A 19,882-nucleotide genomic window follows, 5' to 3' on the forward strand; every position below is an offset into this window, starting at 1 on the left:
AGGCAGACACAAACTAAGGTGTGATGTGGGGAAATGTTCAAAAGGCACACGAGCTGCCATATAACCGTATTTACCTGAATGCGAGCATCCCAAATAACACTGTAGAATCTGAGACGAGGAAATTATCGGCTAGCAGTAGTTTCACGTGGTTTTCCAGCAGAAGTGCTGTTACATACAGTGAAGCACGAGACCTGGACAGGCCTACTTAAGTGCCTGTAGGAGATATAAAAAACAGGCTGAAAGTGAGATATGAGTATTGTGCACGTTGTAGATGGAAGGATACGATTCATTTTCAGAAGCAATTGGATTATTGGCTCGTGTTCTAAGAACTGTTAGCTTTCTCCCACGTTTGATCAGGAGGGCTAGTGACTGACGAAAGGCCGATTCAGGTTACACAGCAAGTTTATACCGAGATTATCTGACTGCTGCCAAATGAGATTCAGATCTGTCCGAATAGGCGAGGTCGGTAATATCTCTGACATATGTTCGTAATTGTACACCGTACTCCTTCACAGCTAGCACCTGTGAGCGGCCAAACGACTAGCGAAGGTCGCCGTCGCCCGCTCGAGCCGACGGAACGAGGAAGGCGACTGTGCGGAGCACCGACGTCTCGGCGATATCGATCCGTCTCCCTCCCCTGCAAAACGGACCCACTCAAGTCAGATAGTCCACACCTGGACCTTCTCCGCCACTACACACCAGTTGGCGTGGTCGTAATAGGACGAGATGATGTGCAAGTTTTCGACGTATCGCTCGATGAGCTGGTCCAGCTCGCCCTCGCGGAACACGTGGTAGTAGCGGTGGAAGGTGATGGCGCCCCCGCCGTCCGACGGCAGCGACTCCTGCGACGTCGAGCCGCTCAGCGACGAGGCGCACGACTCCGTCTTCGGGAGGTCTTCCGGGGGCTCGGCAGTTCGGTGGCGGCCGGTTCGCGGGGGCGGCTGCTGCGCGGCCGGCGGCGGAGGGGGCGGCACCGGCGGGGGCGGCAGCGCCTCCTCGGACGAAGACGCCCCCCCGACACGCCCCCTGCCCCCGCTGCCGTCACTGAGCGACGCGGTGCTCGCCGTGGGCAGCCCGTCACTCGCGTCGCTGCTCGACTCGAGAGAGAGGCCGGAGCGCAACTGCGGGGGCGGCGGCGGCGGCGGCGGAGGGGGTGGGTGCTGCGGGGGAGGCGGGGACACTTCCTCCTCCTCGTCCTCCAGCTCGTCCGTCAGGTCGGCGCTCGTCTGTCTCGAGTAGGACTCGAGCGCCACGTCCTCGGAGACGGGCCCGCCGTCACGGCGCCGGGTCTCCGGTTCCGGCGCGGCGCCCTCTCGCCGCCCGTCGGCCTCCGGGGTGCCCGCGAGTGTCGCGGAGCGGTGCCGCCTGCTCGCCTCCCAGCTGAAGTTCTTCAGATCTTCGAGGATCCTCCGGTCGGAGCTCTCGTTGAGGCTGGCGATGAAGGAGTTGCGCTCGTGTAACTCTTCGCTGAGCCGGCTGAGGTCGTGCAGCTCCTCACTGAGCCGCGACAGGTAGGGGTCGTCCCTGTAGGCGGCCGCGCCAGGGGGCAGGAACGCCTCCACCGGGGGCGGCGGTGGGGGCGGAGAGCCCGGACGCGGGGGTAGAGGCGGGGGTGGAGACGCGGGTCGGCTGCGTTCGGCGCGGTACTGGTCGATCTCCTCGAGCAGCTTCTCGCTCAGTTTCTCCGCAAAGTCCGCCAGGTGCTGCCGGCAGCTCTCGTCGCCGCCCTCCGCCGGCCAGCCGGTGGCGGCGGGGGCGGAAGGCGCCTCGCGTCGGGGGCTGACGCGGCGGCTGCCGGTGGCGCTGCTGCCGCCCCCGCTGCCGCCGGCGCCGGCGCCGCCCCAGCCGTGGATCAGCGCCAGCGGGTCGTCGAGCTTGCGGCGGCGCGCGCGCGGGCTCGACTGGATGACGGCGTCGACCGCGTCTTCCAGCGAGCTGGCCACGTCCGCCGCAGCCTCCAGCAGGCTCAGCGACGACGGGGAGGCGGCTGCGGCCGCCACGGGGGCCGCCAGCTCGTCCTCTGCGGGGAGCGTGGGCGGCGGGGCTGGCGGTGGCTGGAGCGTGGGCGCCGGCGGGGGCGGCGACGGTGTGCGGGGGTGGGGATGCACCTCGGAGGTGGCGGGCGCACTGTCGGCGCTGCTGCGCACCGCCCCTGCTGCATCGTCTGTCGGCCCAAAGCAGACAATTAACTGTGGCCTAGCGCTGGGTCAATCAAGCTACCGATAACAGACACCTACTATGACCTGAGACGTAAACATGTGGTGGCATGTATGTTCATAGGCATGGAAAGAAGGAAAGAAATATTCAGAGAGACAGAACAATATCGATTGTAGTCTAAATCGACAAAAAAGGCAAATGTATTGCTGCATTGTTCTTTGAAAATGTTTGAACGTAAAGACAACAATAAATTGCAGCCTGATACACAATTACCTCAAAATGGTTCAAATGGCGCTGAGCACTATGGAACTTAACATCTGACGTCATCAGTCCCCTAGACTTAGAACTACTTAAACCTAACTAACCTAAGGACATCACACACATCCATTCCTGAGGCAGGATTCGAACCTGCGACCGTAGCGGTCGCGCGGATCCAGACCGAAGGGCCTAGAACCGCTCGGCCACAAAGGCCGGCCATTATCATCTATTTGAAGAGTTCGCGGCGACATAGCAACTATTTATCGTCTCTCACCGTAAATATGGATACCGCTACCCTGAGCAGCATGCGACAGGAAATGTTTTTGACACTGATTTCATTTCGTTCTGTGTCTCTGACTTGAGTGATACGGTGTCTTGGCTGCTCAGTACTGGTGTATATTATTCCGTGTATGTACCTACTAATAGCTCACTTCATACAAATTAAGCACACTTTGCCACTCATTTCAGTGCTATGACATTGTTGTTGTTGTTGTGGTCTTCAGTCCTGAGACTGGTTTGAAGCAGCTCTCCATACTACTCTATCCTGTGCAAGCTTCTTCATCTCCCAGTACCTACTGCAGCCTACATCCTTCTGAATCTGCTTAGTGTATTCATCTCTTGGTCTCCCTCTACAATTTTTACTCTCCACGCTGCCCTCCAATACTAAATTGGCGATCCCTCGATGTCTCAGAACACGTCCTACCAACCGATCCCTTCTTCTAGTCAAGTTGTGCCACAAGCTCCTCTTCTCCCCAATTCTATTCAATGCCTCCTCACTAGTTATGTGATCTACCCATCTAATCTTCAGCATTCTTCTGTAGCACCACATTTCGAAAGCTTCTATTCTCTTCTTGTCTAAACTATTTATCGTCTACGTTTCACTTCCATACATGGCTACACTCCATACAAATACTTTCAGAAACGACTTCCTGACACTTAAATCTATACTCGATGGTATTTTTTTTTCTTCTTCAGAAACGCTTTCCTTGCCATTGCCATTCTACATTTTATATCCTCTCTACTTCGACCATCACCAGTTATTTTGCTCCCCAAATAGCAAAACTCCTTTGTTACTTTAAGTGTCTCATTTCCTAATCTAATTCCCTCAGCACCACCCGACTTAATTCGACTACATTCCATTATCCTCGTTTTGCTTTTGTGACCTTACATGATTAAATGAGCCTCCTGTATCAATAACTGAGGGATTTATTCAGTATATTTGTTTATTTATGTCTACGAGTCTTATTTACGAGGCGTTCTAATCTCGTGATTCTAATTTAATCTCCGTTAGTTGTTGGTTGGTTGGTTGTTTTGGGGAAGGAGACCAGACAGCGTGGTCATCGGTCTCATCGGATTAGGGAAGGATGGGGAAGGAAGTCGGCCGTGCCCTTTCAGAGGAACCATCCCGGCATTTGCCTGGAGTGATTTAGGGAAATCACGGAAAACCTAAATCAGGATGGCCGGACGCGGGATTGAACCGTCGTCCTCCCGAATGCGAGTCCAGTGTCTAACCACTGCGCCACCTCGCTCGGTCCGTTAGTTGTTCATCATAATCAAAGTGACGAAGCGGGATGACAAGCTCAATTACGTTTGCAAGTAAGAGAGGAAGGTGATGGTTACGCAAGTCAGACAGACCCCAGTAAAAGCGGACGCAGCTGGTGGGGATATGTTAGAATCTGACCTTGAATGCGCAGCTTGTGAACAAGCGTCCGAAGGTGCACGTAGAGGCGGTTGGCCAGCGCTAACGCTGTTTGGTACCCCGACCCTCGGTAGTTAATTCGACACGTAAATTTATATATTTTTTTACATAGTTTCACAATACTTGTGAGAGAACTCGCAGTGCTAAACAAGAGGATTTCACATGAGGTGAGGACACACTGGATTTCGTTTGTGAGAAATTTTCAGTTCCCATCTGAAAGTGACGCTCACTCCCGTATCATACCCAGTTGCATGCCAAAGTCATGTGAAACTTGTTAATAATAACCGAAACATAGACTACACACTCACCCGTAATTAACTTGCTGAGCCTTATGCCACTCGTTGTCTTCGTAATAGTGCCATCTTGACAATGTGAAAATCTCATTTTCCTGTGACGTTTTAACTCATTTTCCTGTGACGTTTTAACTCATTTTCCTGTGACGTTTTAACTCATTTTCCTGTGACGTTTTAATAAATTCCAGCGAACGTTGCTTACTGGCGTGCTTTGCTACCGGAGTGTAATTTAAGACAAGTGCTATTATGGTACTAAGCACTGGCGTAAGGCGATGGTGAACAGTTCTCAGTTACCCTGGCTGCGATGTAAGTTTGCAAGTGGCCGTTTCCGCGTGAAACTTAACTGTAACTCCTGTGATAAAGCGAGAACAAATGGCTAGTCGAAATAACAATGAAGGAGACATAGTGGAGTGTACAGGCTCGTGTGAGCAGTTGCCAGCGGGCTCGTGCGCATGCGCAGAGCTGAATTCGTATATGAGCAGTGCCTTCCTCCCGCTTCTGGCTACCTGGAGCGTGGCTGCTTGGTGTATGAGCAGTAGCAGCAAGTAGCTGGAAGCTACCCGCAAAAATTTTCCTGGCGCGCCCAAGCTGCCAGATTCGCGCATGCGCAGAGAAAGCTGAGTTATAGGGGGGGGGGGGGGGTGTCCTTCCCCACGTGACCCGTGGCCGTGTATATGTTTCGTGTCTTCGTTTACAGCTCCCACGTCAAATGAAAACAAAACAGATTTCTTTTGCCGGGAGCCATCAAGTGAATTATACATTCTCATAACCATGAAAGACCAAAATAAGTTAGTAGTTTCAATTTTCTGATTTAATATTATTTCCACGTTATTAGCAATCAACCATTAATGTCTTAATGAAGCTATTTCTGTCTGTTTTATAGAGAAATTTGCTTCAGTTAATTTTTTTTTCCGCTGAGGCAGTTAGTTTATTTGAAACGAAGTATTTCATTCCGCGCTATTGGCTACTTTCAACCTCGTTCAGTTTAAAGTGCAAATTTTCATTTTCTGGGACGAATGACGTTATACCATAATACAGAACCAAACATGAGAATACAGTAATGGACCTCCAAGAAAATTGGTATCACGAGAACCACATGAAAAGCTATCAGGTACTTCAGAGTCCATCTGGACATAGAAATGTGCAATTAGAGCGGAATGAAACATTTTAGTATGGTTTATGAAATTCCGATGGTGCTGGAGCAGTCTCTAATGTCGTGTTCCTTTTATGACACTGTAAGGTCTCTTAATGCTATATATGTACGAAAACATGTAAACATTGACTTGAAGCTAAGTAGGCAAATTTGGTCAGTAGTTTTGAACTAAATACTTTGTATCAAATATAATGACAGCTGTAACAGAATTTTATAGATCTGACTTCTGTGAAAGTGTTTTTCGATCACAAGGCACTTGTCTAGTACTTCCTCTGGGTCTGAAGTTATTTCTTAATTTCCGTTTAAGTCTTAAATTTATAGAATGCCTCTCTACGCTAAATTTTAGACTGGCAGCATACCATGTTTTATCGTTTTAACTCCCCACATGGCTTCATATTTATTCCTGGAATAGAATATAAACTGTCAGTTGTACAGTTTCTTTGCCTCACAGACAACCATGTTAATTTTTTCACATTTTGAAGTAGTCATGAAATTTATTGTCCTTTATTCCGGTGTAAGCTACACAAGAAACTGTCTCTTTTTTTGTTGCAAGTAATTTGTATTCCATCCTAGTAGCTTTTTGCAGTGCTGTGTGGATGTAAACCTGTTGGAAATGCTACATAACAATATTGCAGAGTGCGAATTAAAAAAAAAAAAAGATTCTGTCAAAGTCATGCCTTAGCAAAATTTTATGGTACTTCGAGCTGTGGAGTCTAATTTTGAAATGGTATTTTGCCAAGAACTGCTTCCTTATTTGCATCCTTTATCTGTGTGGAATATGATAAAACAATTGCTCTAAGTACAAATCAGTATGTCCTCTCAACAACATGCCGCACGGGCGGCACGGCTACACATGGTCACGTGATGCTCCACCAGAAATACGACGGAAAGCGTTTGAGCAGAGCAAGCACCAAGCACGGGCTGCCTACGCCATCGTAGCTGCGCATGCGCAGTACAGCCTGTTGTCTGGCGCTTACTGGTAACTGCTCAAACGAACCTCACTAGAAACCACAACTCAATCCATCTGAATGTTTGTGGAATAATACAAAGCCCCAAGGAGTTGTCTCTGAGTGCTGAAAGGACCACTACAGTACCACAAGCGTTCGCAGAAATTTTTCCGAGAGGGGGCAAAATTCAGAACTTTCGTTTCTGATGTAGCTAACTATAGTGCGTTTAAAATTAGTTGTGACTTTTGACAGCTCAGTGTTCAGCGCGTGGTGGGTAGTGTCGTTGCCACCGTGTGCTGGATGCGGAAGCTGTCAAGCTCGCTTGATTGCTTGAACAGCGAGCCTGTCTATGTGCGATCTTCCTCAATCTTCTACCTTTATTCGTGCGCTTCATGATGAACAGCCTATCATTTCGTTAATAGTCATAGTTAATGTGATATTTGTATCTTAGGGAAACCACTGTGCGAAACTCTCAAGAGTTCGTAGTGAAAAATGTGGGTAGCCATAAATTTGCGTTTGGTGCGTCTTATATCACATGTAACTACTTATGAAATATAGAGAACATATTGAAGTATTTTTTTAAACTTGGAAGGATATCGCTATCCGTCTCCAATGTCGAGAAAATTGAATGTATGTAAAGGACTCTGCCACGAACACAGGCGCCAGTGAAAAAGCCAGAATAAAATACTAATAAATTCCTCACCTCTCGGAAACGGCTGTGATACAGAAACAAGTTTTTGTCAAATGATACCTCGCAAAGAGGAGAGTATTTTGCCATATGAATGATATGCAAATCTGTCATATCTAACGCGATTCGCAAGCAACTACAGTTTTTTAGATGAGATAATGTAACATTTGAGGACCATCAATAGCTGGTGAAAAGAGATTTGCTGTGTGTTTTGCAACAATATAAGTGCAGAAGTTACAAGTTTATTTTAACACTGAGCTTTCTCATATCTATTGACCTGTCTTGCCTTCAATTGTTAGTTTAATAACACACAGTTTTAGGATTTGTCACAATTTCAACTGTGTTAGAGTGGTAGTGAGATGGCTATTTGTAAAATCTGCTGTGTTCAGACGTGGGACGAGAAAAGTTACGCATTACTCAAAACTTGTCATAATCCTTGCTGCCGAAATTTTTACAAAGGCACAGACGGTGTTTAGAAAGGATAGATTGCATGCAACCGGTGGTGGCGTGTTTGTCGCTGTTAGTAGTGGTTTGTCCTGTAGTGAGGTAGAAGTGGATAGTTCCTGTGAATTATTATGGGTGGAGGTTACACTCAACAACCGAGTTAGGTTAATAATTGGCTCCTTTTACCGACCTCCCGACTCAGCAGCATTAGTGGCAGAACAACTGAGAGAAATGGTTCAAATGGCTCTGAGCACTATGGGACTTAACAGCTGTGGTCATCAGTCCCCTAGAACTTAGAACTACTTAAACCTAACTAACCTAAGGACATCACACAACACCCAGCCATCACGAGGCAGAGAAAATCCCTGACCCCGCCGGGAATCGAACCCGGGAACCCGGGCGTGGGAAGCGAGAACGCTACCGCACGACCACGAGATGCGGGCAACTGAGAGAAAATTTGGAATACATTTCACATAAATTTTCTCAGCATGTTTTAATCTTAGGTGGAGATTTCAATTTACCAGATATAGACTGGGACACTCAGATGTTTAGGACGGGTGGTAGGGACACAGCATCGAGTGACATTATACTGAGTGCACTATCCGAAAATTACCTCGAGCAATTAAACAGAGAACCGACTCGTGGAGATAACATCTTGGACCTACTGATAACAAACAGACCCGAACTTTACGACTCTGTAAGTGCAGAACAGGGAATCAGTGATCATAAGGCCGTTGCAGCATCCCTGAATATGGAAGTTAATAGGAATATAAGAAAAGGGAGCAATGTTTATCTGTTTAGCAAGAGTAATATAAGGCAGATTTCAGACTACCTAACAGATCAAAACGAAAATTTCTGTTCCGACAGTGACAATGTTGATTGTTCATGGAAAAAGTTCAAGGCAATCGTAAAATGCGTTTTAGACAGGTACGTGCCGAGTAAAACTGTGAGGGACGGGAAAAACCCACGGTGGTTCAACAACAAAGTTAGGGAACTACTGCGAAAGCAAAGAGAGGTTCACTCCAAGTTTAAACGCAGACAAACCTCTCAGACAAACAGAAGCTAAACGATGTCAAAGTTAGCGTAAGGAGAGCTATGCGTGAAGCGTCCAGTGAATTCGAAAGTAAAATTCTATGTACCGACTTGACAGAAATTCCTAGGAACTTCTGGTCTTACGTTAAATCAGTAAGTGGCTCGAAACAGCATATCCAGACACTCCGGGATGATGATGGCATTGAAACAGAGGATGACACGCGTAAAGCTGAAATACTAAACACCTTTGTCCAAAGCTGTTCCACAGAGGAAGACCGCACTGCAGTTCCTTCTCTAAATCCTCGCACAAAAGAAAAAATGGCTGACATCGAAATAAGTGTCCAAGGAATGGGAAAGCAACTGCAATCACACAACATAGGAAAGTCCACTGGACCTGACGGGATACCAATTCGATTCTACACAGAGTACGAGAAAGAACTTGCCCCCCTTCTAACAGCCGTGTACCGCAAGTCTCTAGAGGAACGGAAGGTTCCAAATGATTGGAAAAGAGCACAAGTAGTCCCAGTCTTCAAGAAGGGTCGTCGCAGATGCGCAAAACTATAGACCTATATCTCTGACGTCGATCTGTTGTAGAATTTTAGAACATGTTTTTTGCTCGAGTATCATGTCGTTTTTAGAAACCCAGAATCTACTCTGTAGGAATCAACATGGATTCCGGAAACAGCGATCGTGTGAGACCCAACTCGCTTTATTTGTTCATGAGACCTAGAAAATATTAGATACAGGCTCCCAGGTAGATGCTATTTTCCTTGACTTCCGGAAGGCGTTCGATACAGTTCCGCACTATCGCCTGATAAACAAAGTAAGAGCCTACGGAATATCAGACCAGCTGTGTGGCTGGATTGAAGAGTTTTTAGCAAACAGAACACAGCATGTAGTTATCAATGGGGAGACGTCTACAGACGTTAAAGTAACCTCTGGCGTGCCACAGGGGAGTGTTATGGGATCATTGCTTTCCACAATATACACTCCTGGAAATGGAAAAAAGAACACATTGACACCGGTGTGCCAGACCCACCATACTTGCTCCGGACACTGCGAGAGGGCTGTACAAGCAATGATCACACGCACGGCACAGCGGACACACCAGGAACCGCGGTGTTGGCCGTCGAATGGCGCTAGCTGCGCAGCTTTTGTGCACCGCCGCCGTCAGTGTCAGCCAGTTTGCCGTGGCATACGGAGCTCCATCGCAGTCTTTAACACTGGTAGCATGCCGCGACAGCGTGGACGTGAACCGTATGTGCAGTAGACGGACTTTGAGCGAGGGCGTATAGTGGGCATGCGGGAGGCCGGGTGGACGTACCGCCGAATTGCTCAACACGTGGGGCGTGAGGTCTCCACAGTACATCGATGTTGTCGCCAGTGGTCGGCGGAAGGTGCACGTGCCCGTCGACCTGGGACCGGACCGCAGTGACGCACGGATGCACGCCAAGACCGTAGGATCCTACGCAGTGCCGTAGGGGACCGCACCGCCACTTCCCAGCAAATTAGGGACACTGTTGCTCCTGGGGTATCGGCGAGGACCATTCGCAGCCGTCTCCATGAAGCTGGGCTACGGTCCCGCACACCGTTAGGCCGTCTTCCGCTCACGCCCCAACATCGTGCAGCCCGCCTCCAGTGGTGTCGCGACAGGCGTGAATGGAGGGACGAATGGAGACGTGTCGTCTTCAGCGATGAGAGTCGCTTCTGCCTTGGTGCCAATGATGGTCGTATGCGTGTTTGGCGCCGTGCAGGTGAGCGCCACAATCAGGACTGCATACGACCGAGGCACACAGGGCCAACACCCGGCATCATGGTGTGGGGAGCGATTTCCTACACTGGCCGTACACCACTGGTGATCGTCGAGGGGACACTGAATAGTGCACAGTACATCCAAACCGTCATCGAACCCATCGTTCTACCATTCCTAGACCGGCAAGGGAACTTGCTGTTCCAACAGGACAATGCACGTCCGCATGTATCCCGTGCCACCCAACGTGCTCTAGAAGGTGTAAGTCAACTACCCTGGCCAGCAAGATCTCCGGATCTGTCCCCCATTGAGCATGTTTGGGACTGGATGAAGCGTCGTCTCACGCGGTCTGCACGTCCAGCACGAACGCTGGTCCAACTGAGGCGCCAGGTGGAAATGGCATGGCAAGCCGTTCCACAGGACTACATCCAGCATCTCTACGATCGTCTCCATGGGAGAATAGCAGCCTGCATTGCTGCGAAAGGTGGATATACACTGTACTAGTGCCGACATTGTGCATGCTCTGTTGCCTGTGTCTATGTGCCTGTGGTTCTGTCAGTGTGATCATGTGATGTATCTGACCCCAGGAATGTGTCAATAAAGTTTCCCCTTCCTGGGACAATGAATTCACGGTGTTCTTATTTCAATTTCCAGGAGTGTATTTGTCCAATGAATACCCGTTTATCATCTGCATTTCTTCTTGGTGTAGCAATTTTAATGGCCAGTAGTGTATATTCTCAATCAGATTTAAACGAACATGATGTAGAGGAAACCTGATTAAACTATTATGCCATTTAGCATCAGCCAGTTCGCCGACGTGGCAGTGTGGTGTTTTTGACTTGTACGAAAATTCCATTAACTTGCCCTTACACAACTCACAATCACTTTTATCCAACAATGTCCACCTTTACCCAACAGAACGTTTCTTTGTACCCAAAGCGAAATATTTGTTTTCCTCCATGCATTGTTGAAGCTTTCTCCATTACGTCGGAGTGGTTTGGCGGCGCATTTCCCGCAACTACTGTCGAATTCGGAGGAATATTATGCAGCACAACATTATCTTCACACCAGGTGAACGTGTTCTTGGACGACCACTTTTATTACGAATCTCGTGTTCAGACGTGATGCACTGTTTTTATTAATGCGACGCCAGGGGTGGGCATCGTGAGCCTCGACGGCAACGCTGAGCAGCTGTGAGGGCACGGAGTGCGGGTAGCAGAAATGTGCGATGTGGCTGGCCGCTTCAACCGTGGCACTGTGAGAGTGCTTTGCGCGCGCCGATGAGTATGGACAAGCTAATGTACGTAGTTGCAGGTGGAACATACAGGGTGTTTCAAAAATGACCGGTATATTTGAAACGGCAATAAAAACTAAATGAGCAGCGATAGAAATACACCGTTTGTTGCAATATGCTTGGGACAACAGTACATTTTCAGGCGGACAAACTTTCGAAATTACAATAGTTACAATTTTCAACAACAGATGGCGCTGCAAGTGATGTGAAAGATATAGAAGACAACGCAGTCTGTGGGTGCGCCATTCTGTATGTCGTCTTTCTGCTGTAAGCGTGTGCTGTTCACAACGTGCAAGTGTGCTGTAGACAACATGGTTTATTCCTTAGGACAGAGGATTTTTCTGGTGTTGGAATTCCACCGCCTAGAACACAGTGTTGTTGCAACAAGACGAAGTTTTCAACGGAGGTTTAATGTAACCAAAGGACCGAAAAGCGATACAATAAAGGATCTGTTTGAAAAATTTCGACGGACTGGGAACGTGACGGATGAACGTGCTGGAAAGGTAGGGCGACCGCGTACGGCAACCACAGGGGGCAACGCGCAGCTAGTGCAGCAGGTGATCCAACAGCGGCCTCGGGTTTCCGTTTGCCGTGCTGCAGCTGCGGTCCAAATGACGCCAACGTCCACGTATCGTCTCATGCGCCAGAGTTTACACCTCTATCCATACAAAATTCAAACGCGGCAACCCCTCAGCGCCGCTACCATTGCTGCACGAGAGACATTCGCTAACGATATAGTGCACAGGATTGATGACGACGATATGCATGTGGGCAGCATTTGGTTTACTGACGAAGCTTATTTTTACCTGGACGGCTTCGTCAATAAACAGAACTGGCGCATATGGGGAACCGAAAAGCCCCGTGTTGCAGTCCCATCGTCCCTGCATCCTCAAAAAGTACTGGTCTGGGCCGCCATTTCTTCCAAAGGAATCATTGGCCCATTTTTCAGATCCGAAACGATTACTGCATCACGCTATCTGGACATTCTTCGTGAATTTGTGGCGGTACAAACTGCCTTAGACGACACTGCGAACACCTCGTGGTTTATGCAAGATGGTGCCCGGCCACATCGCACGGCCGACGTCTTTAATTTCCTGAATGAATATTTCGATGATCGTGTGATTGCTTTGGGCTATCCGAAACATACAGGAGGCGGCGTGGATTGGCCTCCCTATTCGCCAGACGTGAACCCCTGTGACTTCTTTCTGTGGGGACACTTGAAAGACCAGGTGTACCGCCAGAATCCAGAAACAATTGAACAGCTGAAGCAGTACATCTCATCTGCATGTGAAGCCATTCCGCCAGACACGTTGTCAAAGGTTTCGGGTGATTTCATTCAGAGACTACGCCATATTATTGCTACGCATGGTGGATATGTGGAAAATATCGTACTATAGAGTTTCCCAGACCGCAGCGCCATCTGTTGTTGAAAATTGTAACTGCTGTAATTTCGAAAGTTTGTCTGCCTGAAAATGTACTGTTGTCCCAAGCATATTGCAACAAACGGTGTATTTCTATCGCTGCTCGTTTAGTTTTTATTGCCGTTCCAAATAAACCGGTCATTTTTGAAACACCCTGTACATACGTCCGAGGTCGTTTCACTCGGCACAGGTACACTGTTACCGGGAGGCCAATCACCACAACATGCGTGTGTGGGAGGTGTGCTTAACCGAAGTTTGTGTATCCTATGCCACGCAACGGTTGACCATGTACATATGAAACACAGTTTCGCAACATTGTAACACGTTCTACTTTCATGGCCACAAATAGGATACAGATGTGAAGCATTGAAAACCAACACATTTGCATTGTAAATGTTTCGTTATATTTACACAGACGTGTGTAATTCAAAGGAGGGGCAGTATATACGAATAGGACATAGGCATTAATTTACATAATCATGGATGTTTGTACAATGATTTTCAACTAGCATCTCGATATCTGGTGTGAAAGTACTGGTCATTATGTGCACTGCACCAGTCAGATGAACTTCAGTAAGACTACTCCTAAGCTTCGATTTTGTTAGTTTCATTATGGAGGAAACACTTTCGCATAAGTATGTTGTTCCAAAAAACTATACATATGAGCAGGTATTTTAAAAGATAACAATGGAAACTGTTTACGTGGGAAATATTTGTAGAAGCTTTTCAAGGTTTCTACAGTGCGAACTTATCCTTCAGCACACTGAATTTCTGAGGGCACACTGTCAACGTTAACTGCAAAAGGTGTTGCAAAAAGGTTGACATCACATTCCAATCGATTTAAGTCCTCAAATCTACCATCAAAAATGTCTTCGAGAGACTGTAGCGCCGTCACAAACCCATCAAAATGTTCTTTGAGCCTCTCCTGTTCCAAAACGTTTTCACTAACATCTAGTGCAACGGTCGGGAAGTGTACACACGACATTTCTGACAGTTGCTTTGTCCACAAAAGCAGTTTGCTCTTGAATGCCAAAATAGTGTCAAACACTCCGCTAATTACCTTATTTCTACCTTGCAAAGTTACATTCAAGCTATTTTGATGCTTGGTTACGTCAGTTAAAAACGCAAGGTCTAAAATCCACTGTGGGTCGTCCAATTCTTTCACCGGTTTCCCTTTTGCATCCATGAATAACGCTATATCTTTACATAAATTAAAAAATCCTTCTAAAACAACAGCTTGACTCAACCAGCGTACTTTACAAAAATATGGAACATTGCCGTATTGACGCTCGAGATCTGCCAGCTACGATTTGAATTGTCTGCGTCCCAAACCGTGCGACCTGAGAATGTTAACTGTTTTTATAACCACGTCCATGACGCCAACTGGTTTGGCACATTTTGCTAGCAAATTAACACGGTGAAGAACGCAATGTATTGTTATAACGCCCAATCGTTACAGGACTCCCATCTGTTGCAATCGATGAAAATTTTTCCCAGCATAGCTCGTATTTCTCTATTATACAGGGTGATTCAAAAAGAATACCACAACTTTAGGAATTTAAAACTCTGCAACGACAAAAGGCAGAGCTAAGCACTATCTGTCGGCGAATTAAGGGAGCTATAAAGTTTCATTTAGTTGTACATTTGTTCGCTTGAGGCGCTGTTGACTAGGCGTCAGCGTCAGTTGATGCTAAGATGGCGACCGCTCAACAGAAAGCTTTTTGTGTTATTGAGTACGGCAGAAGTGAATCGACGACAGTTGTTCAGCGTGCATTTCGAACGAAGTATGGTGTTAAACCTCCTGATAGGTGGTGTATTAAACGTTGGTATAAACAGTTTACAGAGAATGGGTGTTTGTGCAAAGGGAAAAGTTCTGGACGGCCGAGAACGAGTGATGAAAATGTAGCACGCATCCAGCAAGCATTTGTTCGCAGCCCAGGAATTGGCTGTTCCCTCAGCTCGAACAAGAAGCACAACAATTCATATTTCAGCAGGATGGAGCGCCACCCATTGGCACTTATCTGTCCGTAACTACCTGAACGTCAACTATCCGAGGCGATGGATCGGCCGCCAGGCAGCCCGTGACAGAGCACTTCATCACTGGCCTCCAAGAAGCCCTGATCTTACCCCCTGCGATTTTTTCTTATGGGGGTATGTTAAGGATATGGTGTTTCGGCCACCTCTCCCAGCCACCATTGATGATTTGAAACGAGAAATAACAGCAGCTATCCAAACTGTTACGCCTGATATGCTACAGAGAGTGTGGAACGAGTTGGAGTATCGGGTTGATAATGCTCGAGTGTCTGGAGGGGGCCATATTGAACGTCTCTGAACTTGTTTTTGAGTGAAAAAAACCTTTTTAAATACTCTTTGTAATGATGTATAACAGAAGGTTATATTATGTTTCTTTCATTAAATACACGTTTTTAAAGTTGTGGTATTCTTTTTGAATCACCCTGTATATCCTACGCATGAAAATACGAGTGTTGGAACTTAAATAGTGGCAATTATTTATTCACAACCGATACAAAAGAGTACATGTTTGCACCTGTTACTATCCTTCAAAGTAGTCACCAGCGTTGTGTAGAATCCGCTGCCAGCGATGTGGAAGGCGTAGTATACCGTTAGCAGAGCCCGTTCTGTTGATGGTGCGAATGAAGTGGTCTACTGCCTGTCGAGTCTCTGGAACTGTTCTGAAGCGAATGCCACGAAGTCGTTCCTTCATCTTCGGAATCAAATCAAAGTCACAAGGACTTAAGTCCGGGGAGTAGCTTGGGTGGTTCGGTACTTCCTGGTCCCATCGACTGAACAGAGCAGCCACAGCTTGCGCTGTATGCGTCCGCGCATTATCGTGCAAAATGATGGGTGGGTTGAGCAGAAAGTGTCGCCACTTCTTTCGCAAAGCTGGTCGCAGGTGATGCTCCAAAAAAGAACAGTAATACTACTTGTGACTTTGATTTTATTCCGAAGATGAAGGAACCACATTGTGGCATTCGCTTCAGAACTGTTCCAGAGATTCGAAAGGCAGCAGACCGCTCCATCCGCACCATCAACAGAACAGGCTGTGCTGACAGTATACTATGTCTTCCACATCGCTGGCAACGGGTTCTACACAACGCTGATGACTACTTTTAAGGACAGAATCAGTTGCAAACATGTAACTCTTTTGTATCGGTTGTGAATAAATAGTTGCCACAAGTTAAGTTCCAACCCTCGTATGTCGTCAGCCGCTGTTGTGTAACACATTGGCACTAAATCGAGAAGTTTCTCAGTCACATTAAACTGAGCATCAGCTCCTCACAAAAAGACCGCAAGTCGAGCAACATCACATACATCAGCGCTTTCATTCAACGCTGATGGAAAGAAAACCGTATCTTTGATTCTGTTTCTCAACTGAGCTTCCATATTGTGTGCCATTTATTCAATGCGCCCGCAAACCGTTCTCCGTGAAAGAGGAACGGTTTCAAAAACAGGAAGACTTGCTGGCCACAAAATTGTTGTGGCAGCAGAAAAACATTCTTTCACAAATTCTCCATCGCTATTTTAAGAGCTACGTGATATCTTACTGTCATCGCTGGTTCTTTGTGGATGATGAGGTTTCCGTCCTGTAAATATATACAGGAGGAGGTAAAAGTGACCGAAAAGGCACATAACATATTGTTAATAACAGTAATAATGTTACTCAATGTCATAATTATCTGTATGTATTGTATGTACGTCCTCCTTTTTCTGCTTCACTTCGATAAGTTTGGAGCCGGCCGAAGTGGCCGTGCGGTTAAAGGCGCTGCAGTCTGGAACCGCGGGACCGCTTCGGTCGCAGGTTCGAATCCTGCCTCGGGCATGGATGTTTGTGATGTCCTTAGGTTAGTTAGGTTTAACTAGTTCTAAGTTCTAGGGGACTAATGACCTCAGCAGTTGAGTCCCATAGTGCTCAGAGCCATTTGAACCATTTGATAAGTTTGGCTTTTCTTACTTCATTATTTAAACCGACTATATCCTTCTCATGAAGCAGTTGATAATGTCGCTTCACATTGTGCTTCTTCCGTGAAGACAATGTTACATTGAAAATTGAACGCTGAGGTCCGCTTTGCGTTCCAACAAAAAAGTACTCTTTTTCCCATGGTGGATTAACAAGTACAAGGCTATTACAAATGATTGAAGCGATTTCATAAATTCACTGTAGCTCCATTCATTGACATATGGTCACGACACACTACAGATACGTAGAAAAACTCATAAAGTTTTGTTTGGCTGAAGCCGCACTTCAGGTTTCTGCCGCCAGAGCGCTCGAGAGCGCAGTGAGACAAAATGGCGACAGGAGCCGAGAAAGCGTATGTCGTGCTTGAAATGCACTCACATCAGTCAGTCATAACAGTGCAACGACACTTCAGGACGAAGTTCAACAAAGATCCACCAACTGCTAACTCCATTCGGCGATGGTATGCGCAGTTTAAGGCTTCTGGATGCCTCTGTAAGGGGAAATCAACGGGTTGGCCTGCAGTGAGCGAAGAAACGGTTGAACGCGTGCGGGCAAGTTTCACGCGTAGCCCGCGGAAGTCAACGAATAAAGCAAGCAGGGAGCTAAACGTACCACAGGATGGTGCTCCACCGCACTTCCATCATGATGTTCGGCATTTCTTAAACAGGAGATTGGAAAACCGATGGATTGGTCGTGGTGGAGATCATGACCAGCAATTCATGTCATGGCCTCCACGCTCTCCCGACTTAACCCCATGCAATTTCTTTCTGTGGGGTTATGTGAAAGATTCAGTGTTTAAACCTCCTCTACCAAGAAACGTGCCAGAACTGCGAGCTCGCATCAACGATGCTTTCGAACTCATTGATGGGGACATGCTGCGCCGAGTGTGGGAGGAACTTGATTATCGGCTTGATGTCTGCCGAGTCACTAAAGGGGCACATATCGAACATTTGTGAATGCCTAAAAAAAACTTTTTGAGTTTTTGTATGTGTATGCAAAGCATTGTGAAAATATCTCAAATAATACAGTTATTGTAGAGCTGTGAAATCGCTTCAATCATTTGTAATAACCCTGTATGGTTCAAAGGACTTCTGTTTCAACGATTTTAACTACTCCTCACCTGTTTTCCACCCACTAGTTCTGATTTATCACGAACACCGAACGCGATGTCTACACAGACAATAAAAACTATGGGAAGTAAACGGACCGAGTGTGTCTGCTCGGTGCAGTGACGTACGTGGCTAGGTGAGCAGGTGGTGGTGGTACTGCTGGCTGGTGGAGTGGGGGAGAACTGCGGGAATCAGGTGTTTGCCCAGCCCTGCTCTAGTCCAACATCTGATTACTGCAGAACACCTCAGCGCCAGAAAACATCACTTTACAACGAGAGCTAATGTACGTAAGTGCATCTAGTGCACAGCACGACATGACAGTTTTCATCCACGGCATGGCAACAGGGATACTAAAACAAAGGTGGTAGGGGAAGCCGGCTACCCATTGGCGCTACCTGGGCAACGGCCTCATGTGCCCTCCGGTGAGCTAAACGTCAAAAGTCGCAACTAATTTTAAACGCACTATAGCTGAGTACCCTAGGCTGCCAGGAGATTTATTTATTGCAATCTTCTAGTAGTCCGTCTTCTCCTCCTCCTCTTTGCCCTTCTCTTCCTGCCTGTGTCTCTGTGCATCTCCTGCGCTTTCCTTTCTCTCTCCATCTCCTCACCTGTCTCTCGTATGTCCCTCTCCTTCCCCCCCGTGTTTGTGCTCATGTCCTCCTCCTCCCTCGCTGTTTCTCCATCTCTCTCCACGTTATCACGCTCACCCCAATAGGACGCTGGTGGTTCTTGTTTCCACAGTATTTATTTCCAGATTTGTCTACCAGATTTGGTTGAGATCATTCCAGGGCTTTAGTATGAGCTTTTCACCCGTGCTTTTACAGTGTACACACATGTCAAATGTTTTTAACATATTTAACACATATCTGTACACAAATTTCAGATGTATCTCTAGCGAATTTCGACCTGCAATTTCGTTTTAACGCAGCTCAATTTTTATGATGTCCTGTCTCCTGAAGTATGTATTGTACAATAATATAGTTGTGCAGGTAGATTCAGTGATATATTTGGATACTGTATGCGAAATATATACACTCCTGGAAATGGAAAAAAGAACACATTGACACTGGTGTGTCAGACCCACCATACTTGCTCCGGACACTGCGAGAGGGCTGTACAAGCAATGATCACACGCACGGCACAGCGGACACACCAGGAACCGCGGTGTTGGCCGTCGAATGGCGCTAGCTGCGCAGCATTTGTGCACCGCCGCCGTCAGTGTCAGCCAGTTTGCCGTGGCATACGGAGCTCCATCGCAGTCTTTAACACTGGTAGCATGCCGCGACAGCGTGGACGTGAACCGTATGTGCAGTTGACGGACTTTGAGCGAGGGCGTATAGTGGGCATGCGGGAGGCCGGGTGGACGTACCGCCGAATTGCTCAACACGTGGGGCGTGAGGTCTCCACAGTACATCGATGTTGTCGCCAGTGGTTGGCGGAAGTTGCACGTGCCCGTCGACCTGGGACCGGACCGCAGCGACGCACGGATGCACGCCAAGACCGTAGGATCCTACGCAGTGCCGTAGGGGACCGCACCGCCACTTCCCAGCAAATTAGGGACACTGTTGCTCCTGGGGTATCGGCGAGGACCATTCGCAACCGTCTCCATGAAGCTGGGCTACGGTCCCGCACACCGTTAGGCCGTCTTCCGCTCACGC

The 19,882-nt window shown here is 47.6% G+C and overlaps 1 protein-coding gene across 1 annotated transcript in view; it reads right to left on the reverse strand.

Annotated features, from left to right (window-relative positions):
- Positions 1-659: 659 nt before the first annotated feature.
- Positions 660-19,882, reverse strand: part of LOC124623084 (serine/arginine repetitive matrix protein 2) — a 495,093-nt gene continuing 475,870 nt past the window's right edge. The window contains exons 20-22 of the mRNA XM_047148875.1: positions 1,182-2,164; positions 975-1,121; positions 660-905 (exon numbers count right to left, since the gene is read on the reverse strand). Of these exons, the coding sequence (XP_047004831.1) occupies positions 660-905; positions 975-1,121; positions 1,182-2,164 (1,376 nt within the window). The remainder of the gene's footprint in view (positions 906-974; positions 1,122-1,181; positions 2,165-19,882) is intronic.

This window comes from Schistocerca americana, chromosome 7 (genome assembly GCF_021461395.2).
Source record: "Schistocerca americana isolate TAMUIC-IGC-003095 chromosome 7, iqSchAmer2.1, whole genome shotgun sequence".
Taxonomy (NCBI): Eukaryota; Metazoa; Arthropoda; class Insecta; order Orthoptera; family Acrididae; genus Schistocerca; species Schistocerca americana.